Source organism: Balaenoptera ricei, chromosome 3 (assembly GCF_028023285.1).
Source record: "Balaenoptera ricei isolate mBalRic1 chromosome 3, mBalRic1.hap2, whole genome shotgun sequence".
Lineage (NCBI taxonomy): Eukaryota > Metazoa > Chordata > Mammalia > Artiodactyla > Balaenopteridae > Balaenoptera > Balaenoptera ricei.
The window spans coordinates 28,832,951-28,851,468 of record NC_082641.1 but is presented as its reverse complement, the minus strand read 5'-3'; the positions used below and the strand labels follow the sequence as shown (position 1 = coordinate 28,851,468).

The 18,518-nt window shown below is 40.6% G+C and overlaps 1 protein-coding gene across 2 annotated transcripts in view; it reads left to right on the top strand.

Moving 5' to 3' along the window:
• The first annotated feature begins 17,511 nt into the window (after positions 1-17,511).
• ADAMTS12 (ADAM metallopeptidase with thrombospondin type 1 motif 12) overlaps positions 17,512-18,518 on the top strand; it is a 387,476-nt gene continuing 386,469 nt past the window's right edge. For both annotated transcript variants that reach the window (XM_059916187.1, XM_059916186.1), the window contains exon 1: positions 17,512-17,857. In XM_059916187.1, the coding sequence (XP_059772170.1) occupies positions 17,731-17,857 (127 nt within the window). In that variant the 5' untranslated portion in view covers positions 17,512-17,730. The remainder of the gene's footprint in view (positions 17,858-18,518) is intronic.

The following is an 18,518-nucleotide window of genomic DNA, read 5'->3' as shown; positions in this document are numbered from 1 at the left end:
GGATTGCTGGGTCATATGGTAGCTCTATTTTTAGTTTTTTAAGGAACCTCCATAGTGTTCTCCATAGTGGCTGTATCAATTTACAATCCCATGAATAGTGCAAGAATGTTCCCTTTTCTCCACACCCTCTCCAGCATTCAGTGTTTCTAGATTTTTTGATGATGGCCATTCTGACCAGTGTAAGATGATATCTCATTGTAGTTTTGATTTGCATTTCTCTAATGATTAATGATGTTGAGCATCCTTTCATGTGTTTGTTGGCAATCTGTATATCTTCTTTGGAGAAATGTCTATTTAGGTCTTCTGCCCATTTTTGGATTGGGCTGTTTGTTTTTTTGATATTGAGCTGCATGAGCTGCTTATAAATTTTGGAGATTAATCCTTTGTCAGTTGCTTCATTTGCAAATATTTTCTCCCATTCTGAGGGTTGTCTTTTGGTCTTGTTTATGGTTTCCTTTGCTGTGCAAAAGCTTTTAAGTTTCATTAGGTCCCATTTGTTTATTTTTGTTTTTATTTCCATTACTCTAGGAGGTGGGTCAAAAAGGATCTTGCTGTGATTTATGTCATAGAGCGTTCTGCCTATGTTTTCCTCTAAGAGTTTTATGGTGTCTTGCCTTACATTTAGGTCTTTAATCCCTTTTGAGTTTATTTTTGTGTATGGTGTTAAGGAGTGTTCTAATTTCATTCTTTTACATGTAGCTGTCCAGTTTTCCCAGCACCACTTATTGAAGAGGCTGTCTTTTCTCCACTGTATATTCTTGCCTCCTTTATCAAAGATAAGGTGACCATAAGTGCTTGGGTTTATCTCTGGGCTTTCTATCCTTTTCCATTGATCTATATTTCTGTTTTTGTGCCAGTACCATACTGCCTTGATTACTGTAGCTTTGTAGTATAATCTGAAGTCCAGGAGCCTGATTCTTCCAGCTCAATTTTTCTTTCTCAAGATTGCTTTGGCTATTTGGGGTCTTTTATGTTTCCATACAAATTGTGAAATTTTTTGTTCTAGTTCTGTGAAAAATGCCGTTCGTAGTTTGATAGGGATTGCATTGACTCTGTAGATTGCTTTGGGTAGTATAGTCATTTTCACAATGTTGATTCTTCCAGTCCAAGAACATGGTATATCTCTCCATCTGTTTGTATCATCTTTAATTTCTTTCATCAGTGTCTTATAGTTTTCTGCATACAGGTCTTTTGTTTCCTTAGGTAGGTTTATTCCTGGGTATTTTATTCTTTTTGTTGCAATGGTAAATGGGAGTGTTTCCTTAATTTCTCTTTCAGATTTTTCATCATTATTGTATAAGAATGCAAGAGATTTCTGTGCATTAATTTTGTATCCTGCTACTTTACCAAATTCATTGATTAGCTCTAGTAGTTTTCTGGTAACGTCTTTAGGATTCTCTACGTATAGTATCATGTCATCTACCAACAGTGACAGCTTTACTTCTTCTTTTCCAATTTGGATTCCTTTTATTTCTTTTTCTTCTCTGATTGCTGTGGCTAAAACTTCCAAAATTTTCTTGAATAATAGTGGTGAGAGTGGACAACCTTGTCTTATTCCTGATCTTAGAGGAAATGGTTTCTGTTTTTCACATTGAGAACGATGTTGGCTGTGGGTTTGTCATATATGGCCTTTATTATGTTGAGGTAAGTTCCCTCTATGCCTACTTTCTGCAGGGTTCTTATCATAACTGGGTGCTGAATTTTGTCGAACGCTTTTTCTGCATCTATTAAGATGATCATATGGTTTTCTCCTTCAGTGTGTTAATATGGTTTATCACATTGATTGATTTGCATATATTGAAGAATCCTTGCATTCCTGGGATAAACTCAACTTGATCGTGGTGTATGACCCTTTTAATGTGCTGTTGGATTCTGTTTGCTAATATTTTGTTGAGGATTTTTGCATCTATGTTCATCAGTGTTATTGGCCTGTAGTTTTCTTTCTTTGTGACATCTTTGTCTGGTTTTGGTATCAGGGTGATGGTGGTATTGTAGAATGAGTTTGAGAGTGTTTCTCTCTCTGCTATATTTCGGAAGAGTTTGAGAAGGATAGGTGTTTTCTCTTCTCTAAATGTTTGATAGAATTCGCTTGTGAAGCCATCTGGTCCTGGGCTTTTGTTTGTTGGAAGATTTTTAATCACAGTCTCAATTTCAGTGCTTGTGATTGGTCTGTTTATATTTGCTATTTCTTCCTGGTTCAGTCTTGGAAGGTTGTGCTTTTCTAAGAATTTGTCCATTTCTTCCAGGTTGTCCATTTTATTGGCATAGAGTTGCTTGTAGTAATCTCTCATGAGCCTTTGTATTTCTGCAGTGTCAGTTGTTACTTCTCCTTTTTCATTTCTAATTCTATTGATTTGAGTCTTCTCCCTTTTTTTCTTGATGAGTCTGGCTAACAGTTTATCAATTTTGTTTATCTTCTCAAAGAACCAGCTTTTATTTTATTGATCTTTGCTATTGTTTCCTTCATTTCTTTTTCATTATTTCTGCTCTGATCTTTATGATTTCTTTCCTTCTTCTAACTTTGGATTTTTTTGTTCTTCTTTCTCTAATTGCTTTAGGTGTAATGTTAGGTTGTTTATTTGAGCTCTTTCTTGTTTCTTGAGGTAGGATTGTATTGCTATAAACTTCCCTCTTAGAACTGATTTTGCTGCATCCCATAGGTTTTGGGTTGTCGTGTTTTCATTGTCATTCATTTCTAGTTATTTTTTGATTTCCTCTTTGATTTCTTCAGTGGTCTCTTAGTTATTTAGTAGTGTATTGTTTAGCCTCCATGTGTTTTTATTTTTTACAGATTGTTTCCTGTAATTGGTATGTAGTCTCATAACGCTGTGGTCTGAAAACTGGATACGATTTCAATTTTCTTAAATTTACCAAGGCTTGATTTGTGACCCAAGATATGACCTATCCTGGAGAATGTTCCATGAGCACTTGAGAAGAAAGTGTGTTCTGTTGTTTTTGGTTGGAATGTCCTATAAATATCAATTAAGTCCATCTTGTTTAATGTATCATTTAAAGCTTGTGTTTCCTTATTTATTTTCATTTTGGATGATCTGTCCATTGGTGAAAGTGGGGTGTTAAAGTCCCCTACTATGACTGTGTTGCTGTCAATTTCCCCTTTTATGGCTCTTAGCATTTGCCTTATGTATTGAGGTGCTCCTCTGTTGGGTGCATAAATATTTACAATTATTATATCTTCTTCTTGGATTGATCCCTTGATCATTATGTAGTATCCTTCTTTGTCTCTTGTAACAGTCTTTATTTTAAAGTCTATTTTGTCTGATATGACAGTTGCTACTCCAGCTTTCTTTGATTTCCATTTGCATGGAATAACATTTTCCATCCTCTCACTTTCAGTCTGTATGTGTCCCTAAGTCTGAAGTTGGTCTCTTGTAGACAGCATATATACAGGTCTTGTTTTTGTATCCATTCAGCCAGTCTGTGTCTTTTGGTTGGAGCATTTAATCCATTTACATTTAAGGTAGTTATTGATATGTATGTTCCTATTATCATTTTCTTAATTGTTTTGTGTTTCTTATTGTAGGTCTTTTCCTTCTGTTGTGTTTCCTGCCTAGTGAAGTTCCTTTAGCATTTGTTGTTAAGCTGGTTTGGTGGTGCTGAATTCTCTTAGCTTTTGCTTGTTTGTAAGGGTTTTAATTTCTCCATTGAATCTGAATGAGATCCTTGCTGGGTAGAGTAATCTTGGCTGTAGATTTTTCCATTTCATGTCTTTAAATATATGCTGCCACTCCCTTCTGGCTTGCAGTGTTTCTGCTGAAAGATCAGCTGTTAACCTTATGCAGATTCCCTTGTATGTTATTTGTTGTTTTCCCCTTGCTGCTTTTAATATTTTTTCTTTGTATTTAATTTTTGATAGTTTGATTAATATGTGTCTTGGCATGTTTGTCCTTGGAGTTATCCTGTATGGGACTCTCTGTGCTTCCTGGACTTGATTGATTATTTCCTTTCCCATATTAGGGAAACTTTCAACTATAATCTCCAAATATTTTCTCAGTCCCTTTCTTTTTCTCTTTTTCTTCTGGGGCCCCTATAATTCGAATGTTGGTGCATTTAATGTTGTCCCAGAGATCTCAGAGACTGTCCTGAATTCTTTCCATTCTTTTTTCTTTATTCTGCTCTCAGTAGTTATTTCCACTCTTTTATCTTCCAGGTCATTTATCCATTCTTCTGCCTCAGTTATTCTGCTTTTGATTCCTTCTAGAGAATTTTTAATTTCATTTATTGTGTTGTTCATGATTGTTTGTTTGCTCTTTAGTTCTTCTAGGTCCTTTTTAAATGTTTCTTTTATTTTCTCCATTCTATTTCCAAGATTTTGGATCATCTTTACTGTCATTATTCTGAAATCTTTTTCAGGTAGACTGCCTATTTCCTCTTCATTTGTTTGGTCTGGTGGTTTTTTACCTTGCTCCTTCATCTGCTGTGTGTTTCTCTGTCTTCTCATTTTGCTTAACTTACTGTGTTTGGGGTCTCCTTTTCGCAGGCTGCAGGTTTGTAGTTCCTGTTGTTTTTGGTGTCTTCCCCTAGTGGCTAAGGTTGGTTCAGTGGGTTCTGTAGGCTTCCTGGTGGAGGGGACTCGTGCCTGTGTTCTGGTGGATGAGGCTGGATCTTGTCTTTCTGGTGGGCAGCACCACATCTTGTGGTGTGTTTTGGGGTGTCTGTGAACTTATTATGATTTTAGGCAGTCTCTCTGCTAATGGGTAGGGTTGTGTACCTGTCTTGCTAGTTGTTTGGCATGGGGTGTCCAGCACTGTAGCTTACTGGTCACTGGGTGGAGCTGGCTCTTAGCATTGAGCTGGAGATCTCTGGGAGACCTTTCGCCGTTTGATATTACATGGAGCCGGGAGGTCTCTGGTGGACCAATGTCCTGAACTCGGCTTTCCCACCTCAGAGGCACAGGCCTGACACCTGGCCAGAGTACCAAGACCCTGTCAGTTCCACGGCTTTCTTCTGGCCTCTGCTGCTGGCCAGCAATCCTTGGCATTCCTTGGCTTGAGGCAGAATAACTCCACTCTCTGCCTCAGTAGTCACATGGCATTCCTCCTGGGTATCTGTGTCCAAATTTCCCTCCTCCTTACGGTCATTCCTCTTGCAGTCTGCAATCTCCCTCCACCCGGTCTCTATTTACACCTGGAAGTGGAAGGCGCTCACACACAGGTGGAGCAGGATATCCCAGGGATGCAGTGGTGTCTGCGGTAGACGCCAAGCTAATGGAAGGAGCGCCGAGTTGTCTCCTCATTGTAGTTTTGATTTGTATTTCTCTAATAATTAGTGATGTTGAGCATGTTTTCATGAGTCTGTTGGCCATCTGTATGTCTTCTTTGGAGAAATGTCTATTTACGTCTTCTGCCCATTTTTTATTATATCTTGTAGTTTCAAATTGCATTTCCCTAATGAAAAATGATGTTAATAATCTTTTCATGGGCTTATTAGCTATCTTTTGTGAAGTGCCCATTTAAATATTTCACCTATTTTTATTGGCCGTTTGTCTTTTCCTTACTGAGTTGTAAGAGATCTTTATATATTTAAGAGACATGCCATTTTTCAGATATATGTTTTGTAAATATTTTCTCCTTGTCCATGACTTACCTTTTTATCTTCATCACAGTGTTTTTTGATGAAGGCCAATTAATTGATTTCTTTTCTTTTAGAGTTTGTGCTTTGGGGTTTTATTTAAGAGATCTTTGCCAAACCCAAGTTAAGTAAGGATTTCTCCCAAGTTTTCTAAAATTCGATATATTTAGCTCTTAAATTTCACTTGAAAGAGAAATGTGATGTCTTTCAAGTTAATTTTTGTGTATGTTGTGATTTCAGGGTCAAAGTTAATTTTTTTCATGCAGTTATACAGTTCTTCCAGCATCACTTATTGAAATCATTTTATATATATATATTTGTTGTTGTTGTTGTTGTTGTTGTTTTGTTTTTTCAGATTCTTTTCCCTTATAGTCTATTACAAAATATTGAGTATAGTTCCCTGTGCTATACAGCAGGTCCTTGTTGGTTATCTATTTTTTTATGTAATAGTGTGTATATGTTAATCCCATGAAGGCTTGCTTTTAAGTTTTGCTAAGTGAGACCAGGACAACATTTATTCCAGGTATAATTTTGTTCCACTTTTGAGGCAACATCCTTCTGATGCCTTGTGTATTGTAAGACTATTTTCCAATTTGACTGGTGGGAAAGCAAACTATTTCTAGCACTGTGTAATCACTGGAGTTGTTCCACCTGAATCTTTCCAGTGTTTTCTTTTTTTAAAAATTTTTCCTCCTGCTTCAGATAGTTTATTCCCATGCATGGGCTGAGAAGTACTCAGTTAAAGGCTTGCAGGGAATTTGCTACACATTTCTGAAACTCTCTCTACATGCAGCAGACCTCTCTGTGCATGTCTCTCCTCTTCCATAATCTGTCCTGCAAACTCTTAGCTACTTTGGCTTCCTCGAATTCCTAACTGCATCCTCAATTCAGAGAGACCACTAAGCTGTTTGGGGTCCCCCTCCCTGCACTGTAGCCTGGAAACTCTCTCTAAGCAGTAATCTAGGTAATTGCTGGGCTCGCATCACTTGTTTGCCTTCTTTCAGGGATTATAGTCCTGTGCTGCTTGTTGTAGTGTCTGAAACCATGGTTTCATATATTTCGCCCATTATATTTTTAGTCATTTACACCAAAAGGGAAAATTGCATTTCTGTTACCCCATCAAGATTGAAACTGGAAATCCCTTTTCCTAGATATTACATCCTGTTTGTATAAGGTTGGGAGTGTCTCTACAATATCCTCCTCAAGCCACGTATCTTCAGGATTCTAGTTTAAAAACATCTGGCATTTATCAGAGATAAAGACAGTTGAAGTACTTTTAATTGCTGATTTGTAGTGTGAACTTTTTTTTTAAAATAAATTTATTTGTTTATTTATTTATCTTGGTTGCATTGGGTCTTCGTTGCTGTGGCCAGGCTTTCTCTGGTTGTGGCGAGTGGGGACTACTCTTCGTTGTGGTGCGCGGGCTTCTCACTGCGGTGGCTTCTCTTGTTGCGGAGCACGGGCTCTAGGCTTGCAGGCTTCAGTAGTTGTGGCTCGCGGGCTCTAGAGTGCAGGCTCAGTAGTTGTGGCGCACAGGCTTAGTTGCTCCATGGCAGGTGAGATCCTCCTGGACCAGGGATCGAACCCATGTCCCCTGCATTGGCAGGCAGATTCTTAACCACTGTGCTACCAGGGAAGTCCCAGTGTGAACTCTTGATTAAATATTACCTAACCCTTCTCAAGGTTCATATCATTTTTCTAGGGTGTACATTAAAAGTAATACATACCAATATTATTGATAAAAAATATTTTGAAGTAAATTGTAGATATTGTATCCCCTTCTCCCCAGTAAAAATTTGCCTGTGGACCTGGGATTTTGGTTTCACTTTCCAAATCCTCACCAGCAGAGTGCCAGCCAGGGGTTCTTCTTTCTTGTCTATGTGCCAAGATTAGATGCTGGAGCCAGGATCACATGCAGAAGTGACAGAGAGGGGGTGCTCAGAGCGCTGCCACAGTCCCCTGAGCAGTGGCCGATGCCCCACCTTCTGCTGAGGTACATATTGTGTTCTGTTGTAACAAGTATCAGTACTAACAAACCTCTCCTTGCTGCAGTGACTGGTGATTTCTATTGTTACATTTGCTTTTAGCAAATACGCACAGGAGAGTACTTATTCCTGAGGGCAAAGAGAGGAGAGGATAGTCTAATACTAAGACCAGAATCGATTTCCCAAGGTCAGGTGGGATTGAGGAGAGGAAGCCAACGCTTAACAGAGGGGCGTTTCCATGGGCGTCAAGGCAGATCATTCCCCAGAATATTCTCCAGTAAGTCACCCACCCACACACCCATCCTCCGATCAAATATTCATTTACCATTTTTATATTTGAGGGAAATGCAGAAATAAAACATAGTCTGTACCTTCAGTTTATAATCAAGTGGAAAATCAATCATAACCAGTCATAAGATTCATTAACCTGAATCTCACTGCAGGAAATGCAGCTCCAGTTGTCACTTTTTAATTCACCACATGATAACATCACTTCTTTCTATAAGTCTTTCATAGACTTCTGCCTGCCTTACACACTAAGCCATATGTTCAATAAACATAGCCTGTGCACTGAATTTTCTCACACTGGGTTTCAAAGGCTCCATCCGCCTATCCATACACATATTACCTCTCTCCCCTTCAAAAGATGAATCGCAGCACCTTAATCTGATCACGGCCACTGCAGGAAGCAGTGACTGAATCAATACAACCCTTTGCTCTTGGGGACCTCTCAGGAGACTTGGTACAGATTTAGTAGGACAGCAAAACAAGTAACTAATAGTGTGAGTCTGTGTTATCAGCAACACTCAGAGGGCTATGAAGCAACAAAGGAGGCCTTCTCGTTGCCAAGGAGGCAACCCTGGCAGCACCATTTGGAGAGAATAGCCAAGGTGGATAAAGGTGTTAGCAGGGCATCTTGCCCTCTGCCAGCCATCCCCTGGGCCTCACGAGAACACTGAGTCTGGCTATCCGTGCTCTGGAGAATCAAAGTGCTACAAAGACTCATCCCCTGGCTGTGAAGATAACCTCCCCTTGGGTCTGGCAGGGGAGGTTATCTCTACAACACCATCAAGAGATCTTTTATCTTAATCCAGGGTCAACTTCAAAGATGATTTTTCATTATTTTGATGTGTATTTTTAAAGCACTTCATCCTGAGGAGAAATATATACTGTCCATGGAACTAAAGTTTTTTTGAGCAATTAGGGACCTTCATAAATGTCAAGGAAAGATCTCTAACATGAACTAATGGTATGCACACATCTGCCTGAGTTTAGATGAGGTGCCTATGACCAAGCTTTATCTCCATCATTTTTCCAGTGGTTAGCAGATAAATTAATAACAAAATGAATGAATAGACAAATTGCGGTAGATCCATATGATGGAATACTATGCAGAAATAAAAAGGAGCAGAGTATTGGCACACAAAATATACAAATAATGCTGAGTGAATGAAGACAGATAAAAGTGAGTACATACTATATGACTCCATTATGTAAAATTTTAGAAAATGCTAATCTCCAGTGATGGAAAGCAGGGCAGTGGTTTCCTGTGGTTGGGGGTGATGCAAGTAGGGACAAGAGGAAAGGATTACAAAGTAGCAGGAGAAAACTTCGGGTCTGACACATACACACACAGGCCTGCACACACATGTATATGTCAAATTTTATTGTGGTGATGGTTTCACAAGTGTGTATGTACAAACACATGAAACGGTACACTTTAAACATGTTCAGTTTATTTTATGTCAGTCATACCTCAATAAAGCAACAAAAAAAAAGAGTGGGTACTATTACTGTATATCCTTATTGCTACCTGAACTAATCTCATTTACTCACTTCAAAGTTTCTTAAGGACACAGTTGATGTTCTGCTCTCAATGATCCCAGGAAGAGATCAAAGAACAGTGATAAATACTGACACTTAGCTGGTCTCTGACGAGAACCTCAGCCCAGTCTACTCGTAGGCTCTGGTTGAGCTCAGCATGTTCAGAGAATATAAAGAGTGAGGTGGGCTAGGGTTGTGGACATTCCTTGGTACTCCCATCCCTTCCTGACACCACTCTCCATGACAGAATTTCTAATTTGGTCAAGTTTCAAGGACATTGACTGAGCTACAGTTATTGGGTTGGCCAAAAAGTTCGTTCAGGTTTTTCCGTACGATGTTATGGACTTTTTGGCCAACCAATATCAGTGGGTGGAGTTATTGTTTCTTAACTGAACAAACTCAGTCTTTGGTCTCTTTCTTCCATTTTTTTCTTCCACACAGCTGGGTATAGAGAGCAAGAACTCCTCTCCTGTCCTTACCTCCAGTTCGAGCTAGTGAATCACTGTGGTATCTTGATTTCGAAGATACCACACTTTCCTGATTCTCTTCTTACCTTGTTGGCCACCCCTCAGTCTTCTTTGCTGATTCCTCTTTATTTCATCCCCCCACCAATGTCTTAATCCATCAGGGCTGCTGTAACAAACATACCATAGACTGGGTAGCTTATAAATAAGAGATATTTATTTCTCACAATTCTGGAGCTTGGGAAGTCCAAGGTCAAGGCAATGGAACATTCAGTGTCTGGTGAGACATGCTTCCTGGTTCAGAGACAGCCATCTCTTGCTGTGTCCTCACATTGTGGATGGGTGAGGGGCCTCTCCGGGTTCTCTTTTATAAGGCCGCTAATCCCATTCAAGAAGGCTCCACTCTCATGACCTAATCACTTCCCAAAGACTCCACCTCCTAATGCCATCACATTGGGGGTTAGAATTTCACCATATGAATTTTGGGAAGACACAAATATTTAGTCTACAGTGCCCAGAGTACAGTCCTCATGTCTCTTTTCTTCTCTGCTACATTCACTCATTCTATTTCATGGCTGTCAATATCATCCATATACCTATGATGATGTCCATATGTACACCTTCAATCTGAACTTCTCTGAACTCTAGACTTGTATATCCAATGGCCTCGTTGACACTTCCTTTCAAATGTCTAAGAGACATCTTAGCATGTCTCCAACTGAGCTTCTGATTTCCCCACCCTTATCAAACCTATTCTACCTTCCATCTTCCTCATCTCAATTATTGGCAATTCTGAACCTTGTAATCATCCTTGAGTTCTTTCTTTCTGTTATACCATACATCCAATTCATTAGAAAGTGTTGTTGGCTCTACCTTCAAAGTAAATCCAGAATCTGAGTAATTCTCACCATGTCTTTTGCTACCACCTGATGTAACCCACCATTATCTCTTACCAGAGTTAATTCAATAACCTCCTAACTGCTCTCTGTGCTCCTGCCTTTCCCTCCCTACAGTCATTCTCAACCCAGCAACCAAAGAGATCCTTGTAAATCCTAAGTCACTTCTCTATTCAAAACCAGCAATGGCTTCTTAAATTGCTCAGGGTAAAATTTAAAGTCCCCACTAGGGACCTTCATGCTTTCCCCTCTCTCCCCCTCCCACCACTCTCCCCTTGCCCACATACTCCAGCCACACCACACTCCTCAATTTTCCATGTCCTCCTAGCATATTTCTTCCCAATTGAGGATCTTTGCTATTACTGTTTCCTTGGCCTGGAATATTCTTCTCCAAGACAGCTATTTTCCTCAGAGTCTTATTTTTTTCAGGTTTCTGTTAATATCATCTTAGTAGGGAGGCCATTTTTGGCCCCCTTATATAGAATAGAAACCCACCCCTCTCAGTCACTCACTGTCCTCCTTAGCCTGCTTATTACTCTCTGCTGCTCTTACCACTATCTTACATAGTATATATTTGTTTGTTTATTTATTTCCTTTACTCCTGATTCCCACAACCCCAAACTAGGACATATTCAAGCATGAGGAAAGAGTCTCTATTTCCTTCATTGCTATAATCTCAATGCCTGGACATAGTAGGCAATCAATAAATATTTGTTGAATGAATAAATGAGGTATTCTCTTTTTGCTAAGGTAGTAGTATTCAAAGGTTCCCTGATACATTCCATCCCTAATTTCTTCCTCTCTTTGGGAACAATGAGCACACTATTCTTTAATTCAGGCTTAATCTTTAAGGCAGAGTGATAGAAAAGGACTGGTGCCCATGTGGTTCAGGACCCACATAGGACCAGTCTGACAAGGGTAACATCCACAGCTGTCAGCATGGGTGCTCAGAGACTACCATACATGGGCACTTAGTTGACTACTAACCTCTCATTATTAGGCTTCTCTAATTTCCAATTCTATAGCATCTCCACCAAGTGTTAAATTATTTTAAAGAATGAGAACAGATTGTTACATTTGATGTTTTTTATTTAGAAACAATCTCAAACTTACAGAAAAGTTGGAAGTGAAGTTAAAAAAAAAGCAGAAAACATTTTGTGTTCTAAATTATTTAAGTTGTCAACTAGATGTCTCATCACCTTCAAATATTGATACTTTAAGGTATATACCTCTAACAAACAAGGACATTCTTCTACAAAACCACAACAATCACAATCAGGAAATTAAGTGAAACAGTACTACTATCCAATCCTCTGTCCCCTTTCAAGTTTCACTAATTGATCCAACAATGTCTTTTGTAACAAAAGGATCCTATTCAGACTCATGTGTTGCATTTAGTTGTCATATCTCTTTGGTCTCCTTCAATCTAGAAGAGTTTTTCAGTTTTCTTTTGATTTTCATGGCCTTTTGAAGATAAAAAGCCAGCTATTTTGTAGAATGTCCCTCAATTTTGGTTTGTCTGATGTTTCCGCATTGTTAGATTCAGGCTATATATCTCTGGCAGAGGTTTCACACAAGTGATGTTGTTCTCACTGAAGCCTATCAGGGAGTGTGCAGTTTTGATTTTCCACCTCACTGATTCTGTTTACATTGTTAACTCGATTAAGGTGATACCTGTTTGGCTTCTGCACTCTACTCTTTTGAGTACTTTATAATTAATAAATATTTGGGAGGAGGTACTTTAAAATTATATAAAGATTCCGTCTGTCATCGACCTTTCTATTCATTTCTCTATTTGTATCAGTTTGGATTCATGGTTCTTATTTTATTATATGTCTAATAATTTGTTACTATTGTGTATTTTTGCTTAAACTTTCCTAGATTTGGCTAGTGGGTGCTCTTTCATGCTAGCTCCTCTCTCCTTTCGATGTGCTCTCATCTTTCTTTGAGTCTTTCTTTGTTGTTGTTGGCTTTTTTTGTTGTTTTTTTGTTTGTCTTTTTGTTTTTTGAGCAATAAAATGACTCAGGCTCATCTTTTGTTTTCTCTAAGCCATATCTTTAAGGAGTCCTAGTTTCTTTAGAGGAGAATGGTATTTAGAATCCAAGATCTGAGTGTCAGATGTGTTCATTGCTTTTGGGGTGTTGTTGCTCCAACATACTCAAACGGACAGGCCTAGGGAATATATGTACGCATACACACATATACCTAACACTTATGCACATTTATATCTTTATTTCTGTATACATCGATACATACATCAACAACTATGGGTTCCAACTATGGATTCAGTTACAATACAACATCACAGAGTTCATTTTACGTTTTTCTCTTTTCTGACTGGTACTGCTCTTCACTGGCAGTGAGAAGCTTGACTCCCATTATCCTTGCTGTGTTAACTTATTTGATCAATCCCCCTGTATGTAACCAACCTCCAGTCACTGCCTCAGTTGCCACCATCACCCCACGCCTCCTTACCCTGCCAGTATTTCAACACCCTGCTGGGACATCCCCTCTTAGGTGGGTGCACTTCTCACTCTGCTCTGGCTCTGATACAATGCATTGGGCAGCTATCCTACACGGATGTCCTTTTTACATTGCTGAGGCTCTGACCCCTTTCAACAGGCCCTATCCCCCCTCACCCCACCTGGGCTCCCTCTGGCAGCCCACCCATGTGGATCTCCTTCCACCAACCCTAGTAAACCCTGGTTACATTTCATTCTGATTAGGCTTAAGTTTATCCCAAATGATGTTAGTTTCAATTTGCTGCAACATTTTGATCCAACTGCTACACATTTTTTTTCTGAGATGCTGTTTTCTTTCAGCCAATAGTATGTTTTAATAATCAGGGATCCATAGCCTTCTCAGCCATGGCTTTCAAAGGGGCATTGGCATGACAGTGTTTCTTTAATCAAATGGATTAATTACAATGTCTGATGAATGGTCCAATGGCATTCACTTAATACAAAGCCAAGTAGCTTTACAAAATCTGCAATGAATAGATTCTAGGGTCTTCAAATTGAGCCAGGAAGACAAACTCCCTGGGTGTTGAGAATGTATCGAGTGGGCAGTGCTGATTATTGATCCAATTATACGTTGAATACAAGTGGGTGGAAGAATAAAAGTGAACTGACAGTCCTGAGGGTTACAAATACCATCCCCATCTTCTTTCAAGGACTGCAGAGAGGTTTAAAAGAAAATAGTACTTGTGACAACAATATTAAAATGTATGATTTTTGAAGGCAATGTTTTTTGACTTCCAAGCAGAATTAAGGTCTAACTACACTCAAAAACCTCAGAGGAAGACTCTTCTCCCTTCCATCCTCTGACTTGGCTTACGAAAAGAACTTTGTAAACTATAGAGTATGATACTATCATTGCCGTTATGAGGTGGTGGTTGTGGTATTTGGGTAGGATTAACAGATGTTACTTCTCTTTTTGTGGCATGTTCATTTGTGATACTTGGGGCCAAGTCAGGCTTGGTTTTCTTGGCCGATGTCAGTTTTTTGTCTTTCCAGTGTTAATGACAGCTGTGAAAAATGCCTTGAGCTAATTTTCCTTGAATTTCAGCCATCCCTTGTTCTTCTACAGGTTTTTAAGGAAAGTATGAATTTTTTATGCCTTATTTGCCTATGTAACAGAGGAAACTCTTTGTGAAGCATTTTAGATATTTTGTCTCAATTTGTTTTTTTACATGGAAAACACTTTACCATAAGAACTAAACCACTACCTGAGACACTATGATAATGTCTATATGTTGGTATTCTTAGTCCCTTCACTCTTTGTGGATGAAGACATTACAAGTAAGTAAGACAGATCTATATTTGATTCTACCTAGTGTCTCGGCTAAGTCTTTTCATTTCTCTGACCTTCACTGCTTCATCCTAGCTTTCCGCTTCACAGTGATGTGATCCTAGGCAGTTATTAACCTTTCAGTGTCTGTTTTCTCATCTGCAAACCAAAGATAATAATATTACCTGCCTAATTAATAGGTTTTTGTGAAGATTAAATAAAGTAATGCAGATACAGGGCAATGCCCAGTAAATAGTCAGCATGTGGTAAATGTTTGCTGTTCCTACCTCTTATTTAACAGTTGGATTTTACATGTGTTTGTAGTTTTTCTTCAATGGTAGCATATTTGCATCAGCCATGGGATATTTTGGAGACTATGCACTGCTTCAAAGCTGTGCTCTCTATAGAGGACATATCAGGAAAGGCAGTTGGCTTTTTTATTGCTACCAACCTTGGTCACCAAAAGGATTTGTTTCCTTTTCCCATTGAGCAGAGGAAAAGTTGAGGAGGATTAATTCTTCCCTCTACCCCGAGGTAACACCAGGCTTTGGAGAAATTTTATAAATTCTGGAGAGAGTAAGAGGAACTCAGTCTTGGAATAATAGCAGGATGCATATATGTGCTGAGCCATGTTGAAAACTTGCTGAAATTGGAGACATGAATTGGTAGTTGCACCAGCAGGTGCACTTATGTGAGTCTCTTCCACAGTACTTGGGAAAAAAAAAGCAGAGAAAAGACCCTGAAAAAGAATAGATATATATATATATGTATAACTGAATCACTCTGCTGTACACTTGAAACAAACACAACATTGTAAATCAACTAGACTTCAATTAAGAAAAAAAAAGAATGTCCTTTCAATGGCAAAAAGTGTAAAAGAACTGAGTATCAGAAGCCTAGCTCTGACTAGCATATATGTATCTAGAAAAAGGTATCTGAACCTCGGCACTATTGGCATATTCTTTGCTGTGGAGAGAAATGCTATGCATTGTAGGCTGTTTAGCAGTATCTCTGGCCTTTACTCACTAAATGCCAGTAGAAAACTCCCTTTCTCACCCTTTAGGTGAGACCCTGCTTGCTGTTAAAAGGAGAAGAAGAAGAACTGATTCACTTCATTGTACAGCAGAAACTAACACAACATTGTAAAGCAACTATACTCCAATTAAAAAAAAAAAAAGAAGAACCAGAAGGAGGAAGAAGAGGAGGAGGAGAAGGGCAAGGGGGAGGGGAAGAGGAGAAAAGGGAAAGAAACAAAGAGTTCTAGCCCAAAGTGGTTCTTCAGTGCCTTTGCAACTGCCCTTCTGTTGGGTCTTCATGACATTTCACTCGACATGCCTGTCTTCTCTGTATTTCCTTTGGACTCAAGCTATGCTCTTCTTGCCTAATATTTATGTAACAGGACAAAAGGCTCAGAGCAGTTCTATGACTGGCCTATGACAGCACAACATAACCTGTAATGTATGACAAAGAGGATAAGGTTGCAGATGGAATTAAGGTTGCTAATCAACTGACTATAAGATAAAAAGATTAAGCTGGATAATCTGGGTGGATCTAACATAATCACAAGGGTCCTTATAAATGAAAAAGGGAAGAAAAAGAGATAGTGTCAGGATGATGCGACTTAAGAGACCCAACTGGCCCTTACTGACTTTGAAAATGGCGGAAGAGGGCCATGAGCCAAGGAATGTGAGCAGCGTCTAGAACCTGGAAGAGGCAAGGAAAGAGCCTCCAGAAAGGAATGCAGCTGGGCTAATGCCTTGATTTAGCCTAGTGAGACCCATCTCAGACTTCTGACCACCAGAACTGTAAGATACTAAATTTGTGTTGTTTTGAGTCACCAAACTTTTGGGAATTTGTAATGGCAATAACAGGAGTCTTATACCTACCCCTTGAAATGTCGTGGTGTGTATGTATCTGAAGTCCATCAAACTACCCGCCCCAGGCTTGTGAGTACCACCTTGCCCTTGGATCACTGTTTGACTTGGTTGCACTGGCCCTGGGCAAGGTTGGATGAGTTGGTACCCTGCCGTCCTCCTCTCACTGAGCACATATGGTTGGCTGGAAGCCATGGAGAACCAATATGGGGCCAAATTCCTCCTGGATGGAATAAGGAGGCCTGTTTCAGCCCAGAGGTGAAAACCTTGGTTGGATCATCCCAGGAAATTCTCAGGACGCCTGGCAAGCAGCCTAGTTTGCAGCATTCGCTCATTGATGTGAAGCTTGAGCCTCTGAATGGTTTCCCCTTCCAAGGGCAGCCTGTGCAGGTGAACTGGAGAAATACCTTGACACCTTCTTGGGCTGACTTACTTCCTCTGCTCTCCTGGTTTCCTTCTGGGTGAGTGGAGGTAGGCTTAGGAAATTAGAAAAGCACTAGAGAGACCTGCAGACTCAGAGTGGCTCACGGTTGTTTGGTCCTATGCATAGCCTCATGGTACAGATGAAGGGACTTGTCCAGGGTTGAACTAGCATCTGAACAGACCATTTCCCTTTGTGTGACTTGGCAAAGAGAAAAATTGCATGTTACTTTCTCAAATGGAAGCCCTAGCCGGGCCTGGAAGAGAATCGCAGAGACCTGCTGAGGAGTCTTGGTAGAGCAATAGTAGGAAAAGTTCGGGAACTGGGAAAGGCTGGAAAGGGGGCAGCACTGAGCTGAGGAGGGTCAGGGAATGGGGTCCTCTCTGCCCCATTCCTGAGCTCAACATTTTCCGCCTGTATGAAGGGCTGGCCTGGGGGCGCCTCTCACTCGGAGTCCCGCCCAGGGTGACTCTCCCCGGGGCTCCCCTATTTGGCCGGCTTGGCCGGGCTCTGGGCGGGGCCGGCGGAGCGCGGGGGTGGGAGTCCCGGAGCAAGATGCGCGGAGCTGTCTGCGAGGAGGCCTGGCGCCCAAGGCAGAGGGGTGGGGATCGGGGGTGGGCTGCGCCCTCCCGCTCTGACCCATTCCGCACCCCACGGAAAGCAGACGCTGTCAGCTGAATCACTCCGCTTTCGGGAGGAGGGAGGGGACGGAAAGGTAACTAGCCCCTTTCTGCTTAAAAGAGCAAAGGGAGATCGTGGGCAACCTTGCAGCTTCCCCCTCCCCACTCCGGGACCATGCACCCCTGCATCTTCTTGCTCGGCCACAGGCGAGGACTTGATTTCTTGAGCTAAAGCTTGTTGACTTTTCTCTCCGCAACAACTGAATCATGCCATGTGCACAGAGGAGCTGGCTTGCAAAGCTCTCCGTGGTGGCTCAGCTCCTGAACTTGGGGGCCCTTTGCTATGGGAGACAACCTCAGCCGGGCCCTGTGCTCTTCCCGGACAGGAGGCAAGGTTAGTGGCTTTTCTTTATTTCCTTTGAAAACCTCAGGGGTAAGACGCGTGCAAAGTTGGTTGCTCTCTTTTCCCTTCCCCCACTCGGCTGAACTCCGCAAAGCCGTTTGGCTGAGTTGCGAGGAAATCTGGGCTGGGAGCATCTTGCATTTCAGTGCTTAAGGTGTAGATTCCTTACTTTTTACCGAAAGGCGAGGATCCACATCTCTTTTACACTAAGGATGCTGCAGTGAAGACTCTAGAGGTAGCTAGGAACCACCCCCCAACTGTCTCTTTTGTCTCTTCTGAATGCTGCACTGTTTCAATCCCTATTTTTCAGATTCTGAAAACGGAAAATGATTTTTTAAAAAAAAGTTCCAACCGGCCACTGGCAGTCGCTGCCATGTTTTTAGTTAGTTTGAAACTTCTGGTGAGGTAAGGGGAAATGTGATTCCACCCCCCTGCTGAGTGAGCTTGACTGTGTTTTCCTGGAAAGATTTAGGGCTGTGCTGTAAAAGTAACAGACCTTTTAGAGAAAATTTCCTACCATAGGGGCGCACCTTTCCCTGTCCTGTCTTGCTGGTCACAGCTGGCTGCTTCTCTTTCAGAATTTCATGCTATAGAAAGCACTGGAGGAGTTGTGATGGAAAATTTGTTATTATTATATATTTTTAAAGCCTAA